Source organism: Phascolarctos cinereus, unplaced genomic scaffold (assembly GCF_003287225.1).
Source record: "Phascolarctos cinereus isolate Bilbo 61053 unplaced genomic scaffold, phaCin_HiC Scaffold_3;HRSCAF=262, whole genome shotgun sequence".
Classification (NCBI taxonomy): Eukaryota; Metazoa; Chordata; class Mammalia; order Diprotodontia; family Phascolarctidae; genus Phascolarctos; species Phascolarctos cinereus.
In genome coordinates, this window is record NW_027555736.1 from 132,640,513 (window position 1) to 132,665,634 (window position 25,122).

A 25,122-nucleotide genomic window follows, 5' to 3' on the forward strand; every position below is an offset into this window, starting at 1 on the left:
ACTACTGAGGATATAAAAAGAGGCAAAAGATAGCCCGTGTCCTCAAGGAGCTTACAATCTAATAGGGGAGAAAACATGCAAAGAAATACATATAAAGTAAGCTATATACAGGAGAAATAGAAATAATTTAACACAGGAAGGCACTGGAATTAAGAGAGGTTAGGGAAGGTTTCCTGTAGAAGGTGGGTTTTAGTTGGAACTTAAAGGAAGACAGGGAAGTCAGTAGCCAGAGTGGAGATGGGAGAGTGTTCCAGGCATGAGAGACAGCTAGAGAAAATGTCTTCTTTACTAGAAGAGTAAAATTTCATCTTTAAGATTTAAAAGTTGGTTCAGGGGCAGCTAGGTAGCACAGTGGATAGAGCACCGGCCCTGAAGTCAGGAGGACCTGAGTTCAAATCCGGCCTCAGACCTAACACTTGACAGTTACTAGCTATGTGACCTTGGGCAAGTCACTTAACCCCAATTGCCTAAAAGCCAAAAAAAAAAGTTGGTTCAACAAAACTATTTTGGATCATTGGCACCTGAGTCATGCTAAGAATTTAAGTAATGTATACCAACAGCTATAAAGTACGGAAACACTCATGGAAAGAAGATTAGAAACAATAAGGATATTTACCAAATGCCCACCAACAAACTGATAAAACAGTATGCTACCTGTCATTTCACTGCATGACTGATTATAGCTGAACATGCCCCAACCTGCCCTGCGTGTACGTAACACATAAGTTGGAACTTCACACAGAATTTAAGAATAATTCAACTAGAGGCTTCTCACTTTATATCCTCCTTGACCCCCCCCCAACCAAACCATACTTTATACCATTTCAGATTCCATAATATGCATTAAAATTCACATCACTCAATGACAGTGAGTAATAGGGAAATTTCATTTGCATATTAGTTCCCATAAAACACCAGAAAACTTCCGCAGACAAAACATAGGTTGAGCAGTATAGTCTAGCTCCATCCCTCCTCTGTAAGATTTTACAAACGAGTTATTCTTTTTTACCAGTATTTCCCTTGGCCACAATATCTCTCCATTTGGCAACTAAATAGTGTTTTCTGACAAGTGAAGGATGAGGACAAGCTGCTCAAGGAGGTGTTGGATTGCCAGGAATCAGAGGTCTGGAGCTGTGCCTTGCCATCCTCAAGGAGACCTACAGCCAGATCATTTTAATTACATGCCGCAGAACATGCTACAGATCTCGAGGCTTGAGCAGAAAAATCTGTAAAGTCACTCTGAGGAATTTCTTGTTCATGCTTATAATACCACCCAGAATGGTAAAACGTCTTCTACTTCATATTGGCTGATTTTGGACGAGAGCCACGTTTGCCTGTTGAGTTGTGTTTTGGAGTCTTAGAAGATGGAGAAGACTTGGAGACTCACTACCATTACTGCATCCTTTGACTGAGAGACCAATTGAAGAAGTATTTTTCCTTAGCTTGTGGCCTCAGGTCAAAAAAACTTAGAAAGAAACATGCAATGGTATAAATGCTTCAAATTTGATGTCAAGAACTCCAGCCAGAGAATTGAGGCCCTTTATGAAATCTTAGGATCATTGGGCGGGGGGGGAAGTAAGATAGCAGACAAGTAGAATATCATCCTCCTTATTCTCCTTCTGCTTCCCCTAGGTAAGTAAAAGACTGAAAAATCTGCCAGTCTAGAAAATAGCCCTGGAGAATGGTTAGGGTCCTACAAAAACAATGTATCATAACTTCCTGTTGCCCATAGAATAGTTAGTTGAGCTCCTTTATGATTTCGAGGATAGCAGCAATAGAGAACCAACCAAGCAGCCCTGAGAATAACTTGCCTACCAGTTGAAGAGACTTTTGGACCCAGATGAATAGCCCATATGGAGAATATCTGGATCATAATTCAGATGTAGCATTTTGATCTTTTCTTGATGGTCAGGGAAAGCAAACAAGACTGACCCAGTATAGTAGATGTCTGTGCCCCTGAATTAATGCTAAACTCAGAGAATCTACCTGATCAAGAATGGAAAGAGGCAGCACTGAAGATAGCCATCATCAGTTTAGGCCATCTATGAGACTAGGATTGGTACTGTAGGCCAAAGAGTCTCAGGATATTAAGGTTGCATAACTGACCTTTGGCATGTCCATATGATATGGCTTGAGGCAACATTGACTTATGAGGCTCCAGGAGCAATGAAAGAATATAGGTAGATAGTGAACATTAGTGGAGTACATATAATATGCATGTGGAACCTCAGTATGTAATATGAATAAAATGTCCAGGTTTGGAATGCAGTACACAACATTGTTGTGTGTGTTGTATATGGCACATGGCCTTTATATTTTGGCTATGTTAGGTACCTTTCTTTTATGTCATGTATTATATATGACCTGTATGTCTAATCTACATATTTTACTTTGCTGTATTGTGCTATTATACATTGCATGTGATTTGTGAATTTGTTCTACTGTTGGCAATTTTTATATATGTTGTGGCTATGTATGTTATGTATTATGATTCTCCTGACCTATGTAGATGAGCTACCGTATACAACTTTGATAAGGATAATGTATACTATCTATATGTATGTGTGCTTTGTATTTAGTAAATTAGTAAATGTTAATTTTGATATGCATTTATAAACTGTCCATATGATATGGAATGTGGAATGGAGAGCTGAGGTGTATAAGAATAAGAGTGCAGAGAAAGATATAGGAGGAAGGAACTTTTACTACAGGGATAGTAGCTTTGAATTACTAGGATTAGGAGAGAAGGATTTGGGAGTTTGCCTACCATAAGATTCAATTTAATTCAGTTCAACAAGCATTTTTTAAGTTCTCTTAATGTGCTAGGCAATACAAAGCCAGAAGTAAAGCAGTCACTACCCTCAAGTAGTTTACATTCTATTGGAATAGATAGCATGTACATAAATAAACACGTACGAAACAAATGCAAAGTAGTTTTGTGGAAGCAGGATATTAGCTACTGGGGAATTAGGAAACATGTTAGTGTTAGTAAATGAAAAGTGTTTGGGTCCCATAGGCCATATTACTCAAACTAAGCACCCCATTTTTAGCCTCTTCCTAAGATGATAAGGGAAGGGAAATGAGAAGGGGGCAAGCAAGTATTTATTAAGTACTTAATATGTGCCAGGCACTGTGCTAAGCACTTTACATATAGTATCATTTGATCCATACGTTCAGAATATAAGCTGCATGTGAAGCAAGTATTATTTCCCAGAAGCATAAGTTCTCTGGCACAAGCCGTTTGAGCACAGTGACTGGCATATAGTAAGTGCTTAATAAATGTTTGTCGATTATTTAATTGATTAATTGACCTCCTCAGGGTTGAAATTTTTGATGAATTTGAGTCTCCTTTTGGTTTATGCTGAATACTTTTTGCTATCGAAAATCTCTTTCTTGTTCATGATTTTTGGACTCTTCATCAGACACCTATTTTTTTCCACACTTAAGTCTCTTAGAACATACATACATTTGACTACAGTTGCCCAGCAAGGACATTTTAGGTAATTATTGTCATACATAGATATACACATATCTATCATGTACATAAATATATACACATATGTAGTATATATGAATATCCTTGAATTTGTGGATTATTACAAAATGATCATATTTTTTAAATATTTAATTTTATCTACTTAATACTTGCTTGATTTTATTTCTTCAAATATGCTTTCTGTTATTGATAATCACTATTTAATTATCCATCATATTATACATAGGATTTTACTTAAACTATAGAGCAAAAACTCTAGTCCTCTCCTGAACTAAAATGCCAAACATTCAAATTCTCCTGCAGAAAGTGCAACTCAAGTGGGTTGGTCATGTTGTTTAAATACCAAACATATGCTTGCCTAAAAGACTATTTTATGGAAAATTCACATAAGCCATGTGTTTACATGGTGGTCAAAAGAAGCTATACAAGGACATTCTCAAGGTCTCTCTAAAGAACTTTGGAATGGGCATAGCGTGCCCTAATCAAAGAAGGTGTTGTGCTGTATGAGCAAAGCAGAATTGAAGTAACTCAAAAGAAACTTGAGATGCACAAATTTGGAGAATTCACCCCAAATGTTCACATGGCCTATTTATGCCCCACCTGTGTGTAGAGCCTTCCAAGCTCATATTGGTCTGATCAGCCACAGCTGCACACACTGTAACTTGATTCTGACATAGTGATATCTTTTTGGTCCTCATTGAGAACAAAGGACAGCAACCAACCAACCAGAGCAAAAACTAAACAGCCAGACATTTTTATAACAAAGGAAACTTTCTATATATTAAGATGATTATTTTCTATACATTAGGAATATATTATATATTATATAATTATATCATATAATATATAATAATGTATATACTGTAATATGTAATAATATACAATTATATATAATCATATACTATGTTAATAAATATATTATTTCTTTTACTCTGAGGTCAATGATTAAGTATTTAAAGTTTTGCGTCTTTGGTTTTGCACAGGATATCTTACACTTATCTCTTAGTCTTGACTTATAATAATAAAAATTTATTTTTTGCCCTTTTTACATGAGGTACTATTAATTTGATATTTCAAAGTACATTTGAAAATCTGTCATGGAATAGAATAAATTTGTAAAAATATTATTGACATGATTCTTAGTTATACAGGATGTCCCCAGAAATCTTAGTAAATTCAGTTTTAAGCTACTAAAGAAAGATTTTTAATTACTTAGTAAACTCTACTATGATGTGAATTGGTTGATAAGATAAAGTGAACTTCAAAAAAGTCAGAGATTTTTGAGTTATGTCAGCAAAGAAAATGATTAAATACTAACTTTATTATCAAGAAAATAAATACTAATATCCAATTATATGATAATAACTGATTTCTTAAGAATGAGTATAAACCTGCAATAGCAAAATCCCACAGGAACCAGTAGACTTTCCTTGAAAATGTTTAGTCCTTAATAAATCTGTGTTAATCCTGTCATGATTTGATTTGAGACTGCATATATTCCTATTCCAGAAAGATCCTCTTAATCAGAGTAAACATATCAAAATGGTCAAATCATATTCACTAACTTCTTACTAACACAGAAATATAACCTAGTCAGCCAGAAAAAAAAAAAAAGGAAGGAAAGGGAATCAGGGCAAATGTGTAACTGGAGGAGTGATCACATTATGATCAGAAATACTTCAGATGTTTGATATCATTTATATGGTTACTCCCCTCCATGACTTAGGTGATCTATGGCCAGAAAATTAAGGAGAAAAATTAGAAGCGATTTCTTGAAGTAGACTAATTGTGACTCTGTGAACCTTTCCTAATATAACATCATTCAGTACCACTAGATTCGTTACTACTGGATTTTCAACAATTTTCCCTTATATTAAAGCTTCTCATCCAATGCCCTTTCCCCCTACCAAAGCCAAACCTAGAACAAAAGGGTAGTTCTTACATTTTATTTTCTAGATACCTAACTCTAATATACCTTTATATTTATGTTGAGGATATGGTTACCCACCAGATTCTCCCTCCTGGGTAGCAAAGTGAATAGAATGCTGGGCGTGGAGTCAGGAAGAACTCAGTTCAAATCCAGTCTCTGATACTTACTAATTGTGCAACCCTGGACAAGTCATGTAATCTCCATTTTCCTCAGTTTCCTCATCTGTAAAAGGGGGATAATAATAGCACCTGCCTCTTAGGGTTGTGAGGATCAGTGAGTTAATAATTGTAAAGCTCTTATCACAATGTCTTGTAAATAGAAAGTGTTATATAAATATTAGCTGTCATTGTTATCATCATCATCATCACCTTTTGTGTCATGGACTCCTTTGGTAGTCTGGTAAGGCCTTTGGACCCCTTTTCAGAAAAAAAAAAGTTTTACATGCACAAAATACCTAGGATTTAAAAACAACAACAACAACAACAACAACCTAATTATATTGAAAGAGTCATCAAACTTTTTTTAGAAATAAGTTCACAGACCCTAGCTTAAGAACCCATGCAAGTCTAAATCAATCACTTAACGCTTTCTGTAAAAATTCAGCCCGCATTCAAGATGTTTTATCTTTGACTTATTAGATTCCTTTTGCTTCTCATAGACATATTTTGGTGGTTAGAAAAAATGAAAGGAGTTTCTCCAGAGTATCTCATTATGTCTATTGAGATTAGCTCAACACAAACCTACTGTCTATGCTGCTACTCATTTGTCACTTAACATCTGCCTGTATTGTTATTTATCTTATGTCCACTCTTTCCACCTAGACTGTAAATTCTGTAAGGGTATGGATCATATCTTTATACTTCTATGGATTTTTAGCATAAAACACAGTGTAAATGCTCAATAATTGTTGAAGATCATGCCCTCTAACCATAGGTGTCCCTCAGGGTTAGGTCCTAGGCCCTTTTCTGTTTTCCCTTAATACTACTTCATTTGGTAATCTCATCAGCTTCCATGGATTTAATTACCATTTCTGTACTGATGATTCTCAAATCTTACCTTTCATGCCCCATTCTCTCTGTCTACCTCCAATCTCACATCTCTAGCAGGCTTTCTGACATCTGGAACTAGATGTCCAATAGACATCTTAAACTCATTATGTCCAAAACAAATCTCATTAGCTTTTCCCCTAAACCTTTCCCACCTCCTAATTCCCTCTTAATCTATAGAAGGCAACATCATCCTCTCAGGCTTCCAAGTTTGGAGTCTTCCTGTATTTCTCACTGTCTCTCACCTTCTCCCCGCTCACCCTCACCTCTTCCCATACCTAAGCTGTTGCCAAGGCCTGCCAATTTCATCTTTGCAACATCTCTCTAATATGCCCCCTTCTCTCTTTTGACAGTGCCACCACTTTAGTGAAGGCCCTTATCACCTCATGCCTGAACTATTGCAATAGCTTGCTGATGGGTCCACTTGCCTCTAGTCTCCCCAAACCAGTTCATCCTCCAGGTCATTATCTCTGGCTGTCCCCCATGCCTGTAATGTTCTCCCTCCTCTACTCTAACTGCTGATCTCCCCAGCTTCCTTTAAGTCCCAACTAAAACCTCACTTTTTACGTGAAGCTTTCTCCAATGATTTTTAATTCTAGTGCCTTCCCTTTGTTAATTATTTCCTATTTATCCTATGTGTAGCCTGCTTTGTATATATTTGTTTGCATGTTGGATCCATCACTAGATTGTAAGCTCCTTGAGGGCAGAGACTGTCTTTTGCTTCTTTTTGTATCCCCAGTGCTTAGCACAGTGACTGGCACATTGTAGGTACTTAGGAAATGTTTATTGATTGATTCATTGATGATTGCTTATCTTTTAATAGTTTGTCATCAAATAATGTAATGATAAACTATTAGACTTGATCACAAAAACATGATTATACCATTAAAAACTGGCTAGTCAGTTAAAGACTTAGAGTTATTTCACAGTTTCATTAATATTACCTGAAAGTCACACTTAACATTTATTGAGCACCTTTCTTTTTTTTCTTTTTTTTTTTCTTTTTGGTGAGGCGGTCAAAGTTAAGTGAGTTGCCCAGGGTCACACAGGAGCACCTTTTACAGGCAGGGTCCTCTGACTGATGTAAAAGTTATCCTTGAGAGGAGAGACAGTGTCCTGAAATTTGGAAAGTAAACCATATCCTCAAAATAAATGTAAAGGAATATTGGATTTAGTTATCTAAAAAATAACATGTAAGATAATTGTCTTTTTTATCTAGTTTTGGCTTTGGTAGGTAAGAAGGATGAGAAGGGCATTGGATGAGAAATTTTAGTGTGAAGGACAGTTGTTGAAAATCTTATAAACAAAATAGGCTTAACTAGTGATGATGACTAATATTGTATCAGGCAAGGTCCACAGAGTCACAGTTAGTGTACTTCAAGAAACTTCCTCTAATAATTCTCCTCAATTTTCTGGCCATAGATCTCCTAAGTCATGGAAGGAATACCCACATCAATAATATCTATCATCTGTAGTATTTGTGATGAACAAATGTATTTTTTTTCTGTTTTCTTTCATCTTAACCAAATCAAAAATTTGATGATATTCCAACTGGAGTGATTTCAGTCAGTAAAATGCATTGATTTGCTTAGTTGGGTAGGGTATTTTTGATTTGCCAAGTGGTCAGTTAACTTAACATAAGAAAAACTTTTCACTGTCCAAGACTGCATTCCTTACACTATCTAATTAGCCATCTTGAAATAGGTTGTTGATCTCAAGAGTTATTGGGCAGTGATAAATGGTCAAAGGACATAAACAGGCAGTTCTCAGATGAAGAAATTAAAGCCATCTATAGTCATATGAAAAAATGCTCTAAATCAGTATTGATTAGAGAAATGCAAATCAAAACAACTCTGAGGTACCACATCACACCTATCAGATTGGCCAACATGACAAAACAGGAAAATGATAAATGTTGGAGAAGATGTGGGAAAATTGGAACTCTGATGCATTTTTGGTGGAGTTGTAAAATAATCCAACCATTTTGAAGAGCAATTTGTAACTATACCAAAAGGGCTATAAAAATGTGCATACCCTTTGACCCAGCAATAGCATTTCTAGGGCTATACCCCAAAGAGATCATGCAAATGGGAAAAGGACCCACATGTACAAAAATATTTACAGCAGCTCTTTTTGTGGTGTCAAAGAATTGAAAATTTAGAGGATGCCCATCAACTGGGGAATAGTTGAACAAGTTGTAGTATATGAATGTAATGGAATACTATTGTACTATGAGAAATGATGAACAGGCAGACTTCAGAAAAACCTGGAAAGACATGTATGGTCTGATGCTGAGTGAGATGAGCAGAACCAAAAGGACATTGTACACAGTAACAGCCACATTGTTCAATGATTAATATTGATAGACTTAACCCTTCTCAGCAACACAAGGATCTAAGACATCTCCGAAGGCCTCATGATGGAAAATACTGTCAACGTCCAAAGAAAGAACTATGGAGTTTCAATGCAGATCGAAGCATCCTATTTGCTATTTTTTTATTCTGTTGTGTTTTGTTTCCTCTTTCTGGTGATTCCTCCTATTAATTCTAATTCTTACAATGTCACTAATGTGAAAATATGTTTAATAGGAATGTATATGTATAGCCTATATCAGATTGTGCTCCATCTTGGGGAGGAAGAGGGGGAGGAAGGGGGAGAAAAATTTAAAACTCATAAGCTTATGGAAGTTATTTTGATAATTCAAAATAAGTTAATTTAAAAAATAAAAACAAAAAAACCCCCAAAAAAAACAAAAAAAAAGTTATTGGGCAAGAGAATGTGAATTACTCAAAATCCATCACCACTAATAGAGAAGTGATTATAAATGTACCAATGACCAGCTGTTTGTTGTTTGTTGTAGGGTTTATCTGCTAGATATTTATTTATCTTCCTGAACTTAAATAAGGGAGTTAAAAAGACATGGTTATGAATTACAGTGAAGAGAGTGCCAAGCCATGTGACCCCTATACAAAATGTTGTTTAAAACTCATATCCTCCATGAAGGAGCTTAGCTAATTTCACCCACTTCATATTCTGTCATCTTGCCATTATCACCTTATTATTTAGGTACATGATTACATTCTCCAAAATGTCTTTGTATATATTTAATTTATATTCTCATGTCTTGTTTAACAGTAAATAATTATTTCACAGTTGCAAGCAACAGTTATCAGTCTAGGTGGACCATTTAAGACCCTTCCTTCTTTTTACTCTGATCTTGGTAAGTAATTTTTAAGTGACCAGAAAGAAACTGAAGTTACCTCAGCACAGTTCTGGCTCTGCTTCATTGCCTTTTGTTTTTTCAACTTCCCCTATTGCTCCACATCAACACCTAAAAACTATTATTGAATCCTAGCAATCTAGTTTAGAGAAGCTATCCAGGTTAATTGTTTCAGAAGTATTTGCATTTCTCCTAAAATTGTGTGCTTTATTATTGATAGTTAACTACTTGCTGTCTTTTATTATTGAATCGATTTAATTCAGTTTTCATTTATTCATTGTGCTTGTGGAAATAAAATTAATCAGAGTGCTATCTTATGTTAATTTTGATTGTAGAGGTTGGAGATTTGAAGGAGCTGCAGACACTAGACATCTCTACCAATCGTTTGCTAACTTTACCAGAGAGGCTTCATATGTGCCTTTCTCTGCAGTATCTAACTGTGGACCGAAATCACTTGTGGTGTGTACCTCGCCATCTTTGCCAGCTTCCTAGCCTCAATGAACTCTCCATGGCTGGGAACCGTCTTGCATTTTTGCCACTTGGTAAGTGATTACATTTGTCAATAAATTTTTATTAAAAATATTTCACTATCTGGGGGAAAGAAGCTTATTCTTTGTTTTCTTTAAGCACATTTATTCAGTTTTTATAATATACAATATATCATTACTGTTTAACAAAGAAAGCGTATTTTAAGTCCTAAGTCTTCTATTTTTGCTGTTGAAATATCTTTTTATACCCAGAAGGCACTTCTACAAATATTCTCATATTTTTAATTTTTAAATAGATTTTTATATTAAAGTTTGAAATGTGACAAGATATAAGTATTCTGAAAGTGAAATTGAAATATTAATAGCAGTAGTAGTAGTTCACATATATAAGGAGACTCAGAGTGGCATAATGTTTCCAGAGTTGTCCTCAGAGCCAGGAAAACCTGGGTTCAAGTTCAACTTCTGACACATACTGGTTGTGTGACTCTTAGCAATTCACAGCAATTCTTAGCTATTGTGCAATCCTTAACAATTCTTAGTGCTCTGAGAAGCTAAGACTGTAATTTGTAGAGAAGATGCTGATATGCAATGACAGCTAGAGACAGAAACTGAGAGAGTTAAAGTTAGAATTTCCTCATCTACAAGGTCATCAATGAAGTCATAAGCCTTGTAGTTTGTCCTTCATTTTTTGAAGAGGACCAATAATATCATGAGGGTGATGTCTGATTTGTTTGTGAATTGGATTTAAGTGAAATAGAGCTGCACAAAGTCATTAGCCTCATTCTCTCCTCCAGAGTCATCAATCATAGGTCTAGTCCCTACATAATGGGACCTTTTTGATGTGGGCTGGTCCTTTAAGTGGTTGAGGAAGCTATTGAATTTTCTTGCTTTCTAAGGCATAAAAGGTCAAGGCCAAGGGAAATTAGTATCCAAAATTTTCTTGAGCTTCTGCAGCCTTCTGGGAATGCCTTTCTGACCTAAGATGGCTGGTCGACATGAGGACTTGTAGAAGAAAAGAGCAGTATTGTATTTGAGTTGATATCCTTTTAAAATTGGTTCTTTTAATCTCTTGTCAGTAGAATTGTTTGTATTGCATTTCATGATCTATAAGTACTTTATTGCATTTTAATCCCCAAACCCAAATCACTGGACTGGCCTGAGTTAGGCGTTACCCAAAATGCCTTATTCCTATCACATTTATAAAGCACTTTACCATTTACTTTACCCTTACAACAACCTTGTGAAGTAAATAATAAAAGTACTATCAAAATCTGACTCCCCTTTTTATACAAGAAGAAACTAAAGATCAGAAAGGCCTTTGTAACTTGCCCCAGTTTACAAAACTCGTGTTAACCCATTTATTTGAATCCAATTGAATTTATTTGACAAAGGATGTGGCATGTTTAGAAAAAAAAAAGGTGGACACTAATGAAAACTTGACTTCCAACTAAAGAGATAAATTCCTTTTACTAAAACACTAGAATTTTTACTAAAATACCAAGATGCTATAATCAGTAAGAGAGCCAGACCAAAAAAATTTAAAAATAAAAAACTGTATTATTTTAAAGGTTTCTATAATAGGCTATACCACCTGCTGAATTACAAATCTCATGTGGCTAATAGTAATATATTATCCACCATAGATTCATAAGTGATTTAATTTGACTCACTATATGTCAAAGAACATAAGCCTCTAGGATAAGCAGTGCATTTGTTTTCACTGAGAACTGAATTATTTCACTAACTTGTAAACAAAAAAAGGCCATTTAAAAATTGAAATATGAAGCCCTAAAGAGCCTTAAGTTGTCATAATAACTCTGATGCTTTTTTATTCACAAAAGCATTTTTCTTTTTTCTTTATGAATAATTTATCTCTGAGGGCAATGAACTGTCATTGTTCCCTTGGAAGAAAAGAAACTTTGGCCAACACATTATATATTTTATTTTTATTTTCCAACTCGAAAATCTCTTCAAGAACTCTTTAAAACACTGGAAAAATTAAATTCACTTAATCAACCAACAGTTAACTTTCATAATTTTTTGGAAATTACTGTTCCCTAAGTAACAATTAAATTATTTGTTCAAAAAGCTAATTAAACAAAGAAAACTTTCAGAAACAAGCAGCCTTCCTAAGTAAACAGATCAAGAATGGGAATGATGTGACAAAGGAAAAGAAACAATTTGACATTTTTTTCTGAAGAATGAATATTCCTTATTCTCTAATCACCATCTTATAGGGCAGGTATATATAAGCCCATGCACAGATTTTCCAAAGCCATAAGCAGATAAGGATTATTTGTCTTCATGAGTAGGAATGCAAGTGTGAGTAACCATGTTGTTTTCATGTTTCCTCAGTCATGTATTCCCCCTTGGTGCCAGGAATAATCCTGTGAAGTGTTAGACATTCTTTCAGACCACATAATGTGGTCACATTAATATCCTTATTTCAGGGTTTTATTAGGGTCACTCAGCCCCATGGACACTTTGGTTGCCATCACCATTCTTTTTGTCTGCTGGTGAGGGTATACCTGCCCGAAATTGCTGCTTTTCCCATCCTTACAAACCCATACATGCTCACACTCTTCATCTCAGCCAAGTGCTCTCATTTATTTTCTTCACTGTTACAGAACATTGTATAAGCCATGCTAGGGTTGGTTTCTCTCTAAACAGAAAATATGTAACAGCTGTTGAGCCCAAAGCAAGAAACAGCATTTCCAAATTCTTTCCTGGTTCTGGTACCTTCAACCTATTCTTCATTTGCTTTGCCTTTGACTTCTCCTAATTCTTTCCCTCAGTGATAAAGAAAATCATACACTCTGCTGAGCTGATACACTAGACATATGTAATTCTTAATTAGACTTTCACTTCTATAATATTTCCTTCATTGACTTACTATCGCATTAACCAAAGTGGCGGTTCCAGAGCTTTTCTCCTAAAAGCCTCCCATACTATACTCTACCCATTCCCTCTCAGAAGAGAACCTTGCCTCATACTTCACTGAAAAAATAGAGGCTATTTGCAGTGTATTTGTCTTTTCCTTTTCTCTACATCCAGAAAACCCTTGATATCATCCCCCATTCCCTCCTGTATTCCAGTCTATGATGAAGAATTGCCCTTATGCTCATCAGTGCCAGCCCTTGTACCCTACATGTACCGTTGGTCCTGTCTCTTCCCATATTCTCTGGCAGATTTCCCTTATAACCATCCTCTATCTCTCTCTCTCTCCCCTCTCTCTCTCTCTCTCTCTCTCTCTCTCTCTCTCTCTCTCTCTCTCTCTCTAATTTTTAATCTCTCTCTTACTACAATGTCCTCCCATACTGCCTACAAACATGCCCATGTCTTCAACATCCTAAAACACTTCACCTTATCTTACCCTCCAGCAATTGTCCCATATCTTAGAAAGAACTATTTATGCTCACCACTTTCACTTTCTCTCCTCTTACTTTTAAATTATTTTTAATCTGTCTTGCAACCTCATCACTTAAGTGAAGTGATCTCTTCAAAGTTACTAGTGATCTCTTAAACATTTAATCTTGATTGGTGGTTTCCTTTTCCTCCCACTCCATCTAGGCCAGTCCCAGCTATATTTACTTAACTTTATTCTGCAGTCATCTTCTCAACAACAGTAACAACAAAATACACACACACACACATACACATATATGCATGCCTACTATGTACCAGATATTGTGCTGAGCCCTGGAAATACAAAAAGAGGCAAAAGACAGTTCCTCCCCTCAAGTAGTTTTTACAATCTAATGAAGGAGAAAACATGCAAACTTATTTACAAAGCAAGCTATGTACAGGATGAATGAGAAATAATCAACAAAGGGAAGACATTGGAATTAAGAGGGACTAGGGAAGGCTTCCTACAGAAAGTGAGATTTTAGTTGATACTTAAAGGAAGCCAGGGAGGTCAGAAGTCAGAGTAGAGGAGGGAGAGCATTCCAGGCATATGTGACAACCAGAGAAAATGCTTGTGCCTTTGACTTCTCCTGATTCCTTACTGTCGTGCTAGCAGAAGTTAAACAAGTGTACCAGAGTAGGTACATGGCAAATATGTTATCCCATCTTAATTTTACCTTTACTGCTATATGTTGGTCTTTTTATAGTTCCCTAATTGACTTTCTATCATGTTCCCCAAAGTGACAGTTCCAAAGCTCCTCTTCTAAAGCCTCCCATATCACACCCTTCCTATTCCTTCTCAGAAGAGAACTTTGCCTCATACTTTATTGACAAAATAGAAGACAGGGCATTTACTTTATGTCCAAGTAAGCAAGAGAATGGATTATCTTATTTTTGTACCATCAAAGAGGCCAGTGTCATTGGATCAAAGTCTGTATGATGGGGAGTAAAGTGTAAGAAGGCTGGAAAGGTTAGGAAGTAGCTAGGTTACTAAGGGCTTTGAAAGCCAACGAAGGCTTTTGTATTTGGTCTTGGAGGCAATAAAGAACCACTGGAATTTATTGAGTAAGGGGGTGACATGGTTGGACCTGCACTTTAAGAAAATCACTTTGGTGGCTGAATGAAGAATAGATTGGAGTGGGAAGAGGCTTGAGGCAATGGATCTACCAGAAGGATATTGCAATAGCCCAAGAGTGAGGTGATGAAGGTCTGCATCAGAGTGGTGGCAATGTCAGGGAAGAGAAGGGGCCATAGTTGAGAGATGTTGTAAAGGTGAAGTAAATAGGCCTTGTCAAAGATTAGATATAGGAGGTGAGAGATGGTAAGTAGTCCAAAATATCTCCTAGGTTGCAAGCCTGAGGGACTTGGGAACATGGTGTTGTCCTCAACAGTAATAGGAATGTTTGAAAGGGGAAAGGGCTTAATGATAAGGAAAAAATTATAATGAGTTCAATTTTGGACATGTTGAATTTAAGATGTTTATTAGACATCCAGTTCAAGATGTCTGAAAAGCAGTTGGAGTTGTGAGATAGGAGGATAGCAGCGTGATTGGGTAAATAGATTTGAGAATGATCAGAATAGAGAACCTAAGTGAATCCATGAGAGTTGATGTGTTCACCAAGTGAAGCAGTATAGAGAGAGAGGACAGAAGAGGGCCTAATTGGACACCTATGGTTAGAGGGCCTGAAATGAATGAGTATGCAGCAAAAGAGACTGAGAAGGAGCAGTCTAATACATAAGAGGAGAACTAGCAGAGAGTGGTGTCCCAAAAACCCAGATTGAAGAGAGTTTCAAGAAGAAAAGAGTGATCAAAAGTGTCAGAGGCCATTGCATTTGGAGAAAAGTCCCTTTGTACTCTTCCTCCCCCATATTCTAGGTCTGGAGGCATAATTAAATCCACTTTGCTAGTGCTTTCAGAAAGGGGCTGTCATTATTTTTCTATATAGTTCTACTCATTCCTGTAACTTTTCAAGCCAAATTATCTCCTCTCTGGCATTTTTTATCTTCCCTTATTGAAATATAAACCCCTTGAGGGCAAGAATTGTCTTCATTTTTGTATTTGTATACCCAGACCTTAGCACAGTGCTTCACATGTTGCTTAATAAATGATTTTTCACTGATTCCTGTTTTCAACCCTAATGACCTTTTCTTTTCTTTTCTTTCCTTTTTTTGGTGAGGCAATTGGGGTTAAGTGACTTGCCCAGAGTCACACAACTATTAAATGTCATGTGTCTGAGATCACGGGTCCTCCTAACTCCAAGGCCAGAGCTCTATCCACTGTGCCACCTGGCTGCCCCCTAATGACCTTTTCTTAATCCTCAACCTTCCATCTCTTTAGAGTTTGTCACTGTTAATCATCTACTTCTAAATACTGAAAGTTTTTATGACACTGCTCACTTTTGTTTCTCTTCTTACATGATGGATCCTTCTCATTCTCATTTGCTGGATCATCCTGCCCCCTCAATATGTGTAAAACTCTGTCATGAGCTCTTTTCTCTATGTATATTTGAACTTCCCTATTTCTGTTGAGGATACCCCCTTCCCCCTAGTCACTCTTGTCATCCTTAGCTTACTCTTTTCCCATATTTTCAGTCAAATGTCCTATAAATTGTGCCTCCACAATATCTTACATTTATCTCTTCTTTACTCAAACAGCTACTGCCTTTGTTCAGGTCCTCATCGCCTTTCTGTGTATTATTACAATTAGCCTCCTAATTGGTTGCTCTGCTTCAAATCTCTCCCCTATCTAGTCCATCCTCCTTTGCCAAGTTGCTATTGCTAAAGCCCAGTTATGATCATATAACTGCCTTGGCTCAATAAATTCCAGCAGCTCCCTCCTTCTTTTAAGATCAAATACAAATTCCTCTGTTTGGCATTAAAGATTAATTAATTCCAATCCACCATTACATCCTTACTATAAATTACTTTCCATTCATATGTTTTATGGTCCAACCAGGCTGGCTTTGCTGTTCCTCACACACAACATTCTACCTCTCCACTAAACTTGTCTTTGCACAGGCTGTCCGCATTTCCTGGGATATACTATTTCCTTGCCTCTGCATTTTAGAATCCTTAGTCTCCTTCAAAGCTTAGCTCACGTACCATCTTTTTTCTATAGAAATATTCATCCCAATTTGCCTAGTTGTTAATGCCTCTCCCTCCATATTATCTTGTATTTATTTTTCCCAATAGAATGTAAGCTTCTTGAGGGCAGGGTCTGTTTCATTTTTGTGCCTATGTCCCTTGTACCTGGCACGTAGTAAGCACTTAATAAATGCTGTTGATGGATGATGTTGTCATCTTATCAGGCCTCATGGTTTAGCTATCTCTGTGAAGATAACTCCCTATTCTATGCATGTAATATTATTCTCTTTCCTGAGCTCAAATCCTGCATTATAACTTTGTTATTGAATATTTCCAGTCGTATATCTTAGAAGCATCTCAAACATACATCCATAAGAGAACTCCTTATCTTTCCCTATCAATCTTCCCTCCATTCCTAATTTCCCTCTTTCTGTTGAAGGAACATCATTTTTCAAGCCACCTAACTTTACAACTTAAGTCATCCTCATTTTCTCACCCTCTCTCCCCATCCCCCACCTCCATATCCAAACAGTTGCCAAATCTTGTCAGTTCTACCTACACATCATCTCTTATATCTTTCTCTTTCCTGCTACTCCCACAAACACTGTCCTAGGTCAGACCTGCGTTACCTCTTGCCTGAACTATTGTAGTAGCCTCCTAATTGTATTCCCTATGTCTTACTCTGTCTCAGAATTCCAACCCATCCTCCACACACCTGCCAGAGTGGTATTCCAAAAGCTGAGGTTCTGACCATATCACTGCCTAGATTAAAAAGCTCCAGGGATTTTCTGTTGCCTTAATGATAAAATACAAAGCCCTCTAATATTCAAAGCCCAGCACAATCTGGTAGCAACCTCCCTTTCTAGAATTATTATATTTTACTCGCACTCCTACATTCTGTGGTCCAGTCAAATAGACCTAATTGTTCTTCATTGTACACTTCATTTCATCCCCCATATCTGTGCATTTGGTCAGATTATCCCCATGCTTTTAATTGACTCCTGGTTCATCTCCACCTCTTAGAATTCCTGACTTCTTTGGAGCCTCAGTTTGAATTCTCTCTCTTAAAGGAGACTTTTCCTTATCCCCTTTAGTTGCTATCCCCTCGAAAATGTTTCCCCTCAAACAAATTTCCTTTACATTTTTTCCCCTGATAGAATATAAACTCCTTAAGGAAAGGGATAATTTCCAAAGTACCTGACATTTCATAGGCACTAAATAAATATTGATTGATTAATCATTACTTTCAAATTTTGACATTTGGCTTTTCTCTCCTCTTTGATATTTGTGTCTTCCTAACTCCTATCTGTCTGCTTATTATCTGTCTTAAAGTTTGTCTTGTTGTTGTTGTTGTTGTTCAATCATGTCCAACTCTTTGTGACCCCATTTGGGATTTTCTTGGCAAAGATACTGGAGTTACTTGCCATTTCTTTCATCTTATTTTACAGATGAGGAACTTGAGACATGCAGGGTCTTGTGTTAAGTGACTTGCCCAGGGTCACACAGCTAGTAAGTGTCTGAGGCCATATTTGAACTCACAAAGATGACTTCCTGATTCCAAGCCCAGTGCAGTATCCACTGCCTCACTTAGCTGCACCTAGTTTTTGGTTTGCCCTAGTCCTCATCCTTTTTATCCCAACTCTTGCTTATACCTAGCATTGACTTATGAGTTTTTCCCCAAAATTTTTAGTGCCCTTACTTCACCTGGTTACAGACCAGAGGATCTAAATGATCCATTGGCTTTTAGATTCTGCCCCAGGTTCAGTCCACTTCCATACTAGTCCATTATGCTTTACTCTAGCTTCTCTTAGTTCTCCTAATTACAGCCTGAAATCTATTGCCTACTTCACTGCTGCCTACCATTCACATACAGATAATGCTAGAGACATGGCCTAGTAGTAATTAGGGTTCCTGGAATGCTGTAGAACCATTCGGTAGAAATCATTTTGCTCTAAAAAGATATTTTGAGGGGCCTGAGTTGTTGTTTATAGTCATCTATAGTTTAATGACAACAGATATCTTAATGTATGGCTGTCTTGCATGAAGGTGGCTTAGAATATAAGCAGCCTAATTGCTAATGTGACAGAATGCTTCCTTTTCATCAGTGAATAAACTCTTACAAAACAATTATCCTCGTATTCCTTGAGGCCCTCTGCAGCTATGGTGTAGTGCACAGATTGTTGGACTTGGAAGAAGGAATTCTGAGTTCAAACACTGCCTTAAACACTTGAAGTTGTGTGACTCTGAACAAGTCACTTAATTCCTCTCATACTATTTCATTCTTTGTTAAAAAAAAAAAGAATAATAAAAGTACTTACTTCACAGGGTTGTTGTGAGAAGCAAATGAGAAATCTGTAAAGTGCTTTGCAAAGCCCAAAACTTTTATAAATGTGAGCGATTATTATTGTTATTTAGCTGGAGATGACAAGGGTTAGTAGCAGAAGTGCAGATGAAATATCCATACAATAGCTCACATTCTATGTCTTTTCACCCCTTTTCTGCTAAATTCCTTGAGGAAGTTATCTATCCTGGGTACCTCTATTTCCTGGCCTCTCACTATCTTCTAAACACTCGGTCAACTAACTTCTGATCTCATCTTTCAATTAAAACTATTCTTGCCAAAGTTACCAATGATCTCTTAATTTCAAAATCTAATGGACTGTTCTCAGCCCTTATCCTTCTTGTCCTTTCTGTAGCTTTTGATATAGCTGATCACATTTTTCTCCTGGTTGCTCTTTTTTTCTCTGGCTTTTTCATTACACTTCTCTTTCCTAGTTCTCTTATTATTTCTCTGAGCACTTCTCAGTGTCCTTTGCTCGTTCTTAATCCATGTCCACTAAATGCAAATGTACACCAAGGCTTTATCCTGGGCCCTCTCTCTTTTCTCCTTATACCATCTCACTTGGTGATCCTGTCAGCTCTTGTAGGTTCATTTATATTATTTACAGGTATGATTCGTTGATTTATATCTATAAATATCTATTCATATATAATAATATATATAGGCATCTGTAGATAATATAGATATGAAAGGAGGGAGATATGTACATATGAATGAGAGAGAAAGAGAGACAGAAAGAGAGAGAATGGAAGAATGAATGAGCATAGGCATGAGCACAGGCACACTCAGGCTACACATCTAGCCTTTGTCTCTTCTGACCTCCAGTCCTACATTACCAGTTGCCTTTCAGACATCTCAGACTCAATGTGTGTAAAATAAAAGTTATTATCTTTCTCTCTAAATCCTCCCCTCCTCCCAACTTCACTATCTCTGTCAAAGGCATTACCATTCTCTCAGTCACTTAGGTGTGGAAGCTTACTCATTCTTACTCACCCTATATATGAAATCCATTGCCAAATCTTGTAATTTCTACCTTTTCAGCATCCCATATATACATTTTCTTTTTTCTACTCGTACAATAACTTCTCTAGTTTAGGCCTTCAGCACCTCTCACCTGGACTATTTGTTGCAATAAATTGGTCTTGCCATTCCAATCCATCTGACACTCAGCTGCCTAAGTGATTTTTTCTAGTGTACAGGCAAATCTGATCTCCCCTACTCAGTAGTTTCCCAATACCTCTAGGATCAAATATAAAGTCCTCTGTTTGAAATGTAAGGCTTGTCATAATCTGACCCCTTCCTGCCTTTCCAGTCTTCTTAGTCCTTGCTCCCTTCCATATACTCTGTGATCCAGCAACACAGTTCTTCTTTTCTTCCTCACACACAACACTGCATTTCCAGACTCCATAGTGTTTCACTGGCTGTCCGTCATGCCTGATATGCTCATCCTCCTCTCCAATGCTTTTTGATATCTCTAACTTCCTTCAAACACTACCTTCTGCAAAAAGGCTTTCTTTTCCAGCTGCTAGTGTTTTCCCTCCTGAGATTACCTTCCATCTACTATTTATGTATCTTGTATATACCTAGTTATTTATATTTTCTCTCACCTATTAAAATGTGAACTCTTGAGGGCAGGAATTGTTTTTCCTTTTCTTTGTATTCCAGACATCTAACACATAGTAATCACTTAATGAATGTTTTGGAATTTGTTTGTTTGTTTTGGCTGAGTGACTAATGTATTTGGACTCTTGAAGCAAGTAAGTATTGTAGATTCCCCCTAAAAAAGGTAAAGTTTGCCCATTAATTAAGCTGCCATTCGCTTCCTGAATTCATTAAATTGATAGATATTATAAGGGCCAGCATGCCCTTTCTAAAACTCAACATCAGCCGAACTTTAGTAAAGAACTGGAGTGGGATGCAAAGCACAGATACCTGTCCTGAAGTTCTGATAGAGCACATTACTGCATGTTTCAGAGCTAAGTTAGGAAGACAGGCATGATTTCTTTTCCCATCTGTGCTTGTTTTCATCTTTCTTGAATCTGTAAATTGGAACTTATTTGGTATTTAGAGATATTTCTATTTTCTTTTAGAAACAAATATCTGCTTTGGTCATTTGTCAGCCATAACAAAGGAAAGCAAGGACTCTTCTAGGGTTTAATTTAGGGATAGTATGAACTCTTGACTACTAAAATTCACTTTAATTTTTAATTAAATTTGTTTTTAAATATTAATTATCTATAAAGTTAAGTACATCAAACTTAAATAATCTGCTTTTGTAACAGTGATTTAGTTTAAAATATTTTTTATTTTATAATTATAATTATATATGTATATATAATAACATATAATTATAATATATTTATTTTATAAAATTATTTTTAAAAAAGAACCTAGAGCATTTCGGAATCTTTCTTTATCTCAAGTGGTTAAAGATAAATCTTTGCAAAAGACATATCCAAGTGAATATCTGTTATCCATTCAACTAGGGGACATGAGGATGAGGCTGGTGGATCTCTCAAGTGGACTAGGTCATCTGCTATCCATACCAAGTCTGTTACCAATATGATGAGCCCTCAGGAGCAGTGAGCCACTAGACTACCTAAAGAAGGACGAACCAACCCAGGTTGGAAACAGAGCAGGTCATAACCATTTACTAGTGAGATCAAGCTCTTGTGTTTCCAGTCTGAATGAGGTCCTTCTTTACCCCCCAAAAGACTTATTTGATAGATATTTAAAAGATTTGTTTTAAAGACTTTGGAAGTTTGCTGTAAATTATTCTTAGTTTTGTTAGAAGAAATGGGACTTGGAGAGTGCCATTTATTCACAGTAAACAAACCCCATACCTCATGCTTTTGTTGCTGTTACTAATAGTTATATGATATTCAGCTTTTATTTTATTTGAACTAGAATAAAAATTGATGTATTATTCCATACAAATTATTTTGGCCCATTGCATTGAATGACATGGTACTTTGACTGTATTTTTCCATTCACTTTATTGAGAAATCACCTTTTTATAAAATAAATGAGTCTTAGAATGGTCCCTATGTGATAAACAAAGGTTTTAGTCTATCCAGTACATGCTGTTGCTCCATGCTTGCTTTCCTGATATGGTTAAAAAAACACCAGCACAGATACACAAGACCTTTTTGTTCCATCTTCAGCCATGTGGAATACATATGCTAATGCCTTGAGGTTTAAAAAAATAAAAATGGAGTTTGTTCAGAAATCATAGCTTTTGCTTATTTCTGAAAGAAAGTTCTTTGATCTGGGAGTCTAAAAGAAGGAAAGTGGAAATGTTTTAGACAGAATCCAGGACTTGCAGAAGCCACATGAAAAAGTTCTTTGTAGCAGATGGAGAACTTCCTTACTTTATAAAGTTCACATGCCTAGTATTTTTCTTAAATAGGGCTTTTAAAAATATTACATGGTATCGACACATAAACATTAATAGAAGGAAAAAATAAACTACCTCTTAAAGTTGTTACCTCAGTTTTATGATGCTTTTTTAAAATCTTGACCTTATTAGTTAGTGAATGAATAGCCTATTCCAAAGTTAATTGTGGTAACCAGATTTTTAGGTTTTAAAAATATAAAAACATCTCACAGATTTTCCATATATAAAATACTATTGTTTGTCAATAGCATCAAATAGTACGTTTCAATCTGTCAATTAAATGATGATTGACAACTGCATTGATAAGCTACATTAAATTAACTAAGCTAGTGTCATAATGAGACTGTCACAGAATAACCACTGCTGCCTGTTCTCTTGCAAGGTAATTAATTCTACTCCAGCCTATCTAGCAAGTTGTGCTGTGTCAGCTTGAATAGAATTTCAGAGCCCTCTCCTGAAAGCTCTGTGCTTTAGTAGCTTCCATATGCTAATAGGAAATAGAAAGAGGAAAGCATTACTCTCTGAAAGATAAATTGTAATCTAACCCTAACTTGGGTCATGTCAAGCCTAATCTTAAAGCAGTATGCTTTTTAATGTACCTAAGAATATAGTCTTGTATAGTCTATTATGATCAGATAGGAAAAGTCAATAGGTACTTAAATCACTACAAAACATTTTTAAAACTTCCCTTCATAGTAATAATAACTAGTATATATATTTCTCTAAGGTTTGAAGAGCACTTTATAAATTTTGTTATTGTTTTGTTATTTAGTCATGTCCAATTCTTTGTGATCCCATTTGAGCTTTCTTGGCAGAGACACTGAAGTGATTTACTATTTCCTTTTCCAGCTCATTTTACAGGTGAGGAAACTGAGGCAAACAGGGTTAAGTGACTTGCCCAGGGTCACACAGCTCATAAATGTCTGAGGCCAGATTTGAACTCACAGAGTCTTCCTGACCTCAGGCCTAGCACCCTATCCATTGTGTCATGGAGCTGCCCTGCTCTCTCTCTCACTCTCGCTCTCTCTCTCTTTCCATATATACATATACATATATATATATATAATTATATATATATATATATATGAGTGTGAGCATACATATACATATGTATGTAACCTCATTTGATCCTTACTACAATCCTGAGTTAGGTGCTAATATATCCATTTTATAGATGAAGAAACTGAGACCGAGAGAGGTTAAGTGACTTGCCTAGTTAAGTGACATAGCTAAAAAGTGTCTGAGATAGGATTCCAAGTTAGGTCTTCTTGACTTCAAGTCCAGCACTCTGCCTATTACACCAGAGTAGTCAAACATACAACCTGTGGGCCACAGCACTGCCTACAATATTCCCAAGTAAAGCCTGAACCAGATTAAAATGTAATTGGAAAATGTTTAACAAAATAAATAAAATATAAATAATGTTAATGTATGGTTTTCTAAGTCAACATGCACCTATAAGAATCCTTATATATGGTTTAGTGGCCCTTGTTTCTCTTTGAGTTTGACACCACTCCATCTTTCACATAGAGTATTTCAAATAGAATACTTTGTTAATTACAAAGAAATACAGAAAAAAATAATTGCAGAAGTGCTTATAATACTGTATACACATATGGTAAAAGAGATGACCAAAAAGGTTATCCAGCCCAGCTTCTACACAAATAATGAATCTTATTTGTGAACATCCTCAATAAGTGATCATTCAACATCTACTTCAAGACCTCTACTTATGGGAAATTAACTTCCCTTTGAGGTAATCCATCTTTAAACAGGTACTTGTTAGGAAGCTTTTCCATATATTAACCAAAATCTACCTCCCTATTACTTCTACTCAGTTTTCTCCTCCAGAGGCAGGCAAAACAAGTCTTATCCCTCTCCCAAATGACACTTCAAATCTTTCAAGAATGCTATCACATCCACTCTGTATCTTTTCATCTGCAGGGTAAACATCCTTCATTTCGTTCATCTTCATATTGTATTTCTGGTTTGATCAATATCTTAGTTGGCCTCCTCTGGATATATTCAAGCTTGTCAGCGACCTTTCAATATGTAATGCCTAGAACTAAACATGTTACTACAGATGTGGTCTAATTAAAGTAGAATATAATGGAACTATCACCTCCCTCTCTTTAGGTAAAATATTTATATTAATGCAGCCTAAGTTTATATTAACTTTTCTGGCTGTCACATTATATTGATGTGGGAGCGATATCCTAACATACATCCTCCTACAGGTTAGGCTAATTTTTCCTTTGAAGGTATCAAGATCATCCTTAGGATTTTATTGATTAGTTCAGGGGACTAAGGGCTTAGGCAGTAGATATCACTTCAGGTGACCTCACCAGGAGGACTTCAGCATGGCTCTGATGTTTGGCTGGTGGAATAAAATAGGCAACTCAGAGACAGGTGAGCTTTATGCAGCTGAATCAAGTAACTGTGTCCTTCATGCATATGCCTGTTGAATATCCTTGTCCAATGGCTAAATGAATCTCTTTGGTTAACTGCTGAATGACATGAGTGTCTCATTTCATTCCAATATAGAGCCTAAACTACTAGGGAACTGACTTGAGTCAGGTCTAACCCAGAACAATTGAAAGATTGAAATGTATCACAATAGGATCTATTTGTACAAAGATGTTTATAGGAGCTCTTTTCATGGCGGCAAAGAATTAGAAATTGAGGAGATTCCCCTCAATTGGAGAATAGCTGAAC

The 25,122-nt window shown here is 36.3% G+C and overlaps 1 protein-coding gene across 1 annotated transcript in view; it reads left to right on the forward strand.

Annotated features, from left to right (window-relative positions):
* The window catches only part of LRRC28 (leucine rich repeat containing 28), a 188,392-nt gene that overhangs the window by 117,212 nt on the left and 46,058 nt on the right, over positions 1-25,122 (forward strand). The window contains exon 6 of the mRNA XM_020964020.2: positions 10,028-10,234. Within this exon, the coding sequence (XP_020819679.1) occupies positions 10,028-10,234 (207 nt within the window). The remainder of the gene's footprint in view (positions 1-10,027; positions 10,235-25,122) is intronic.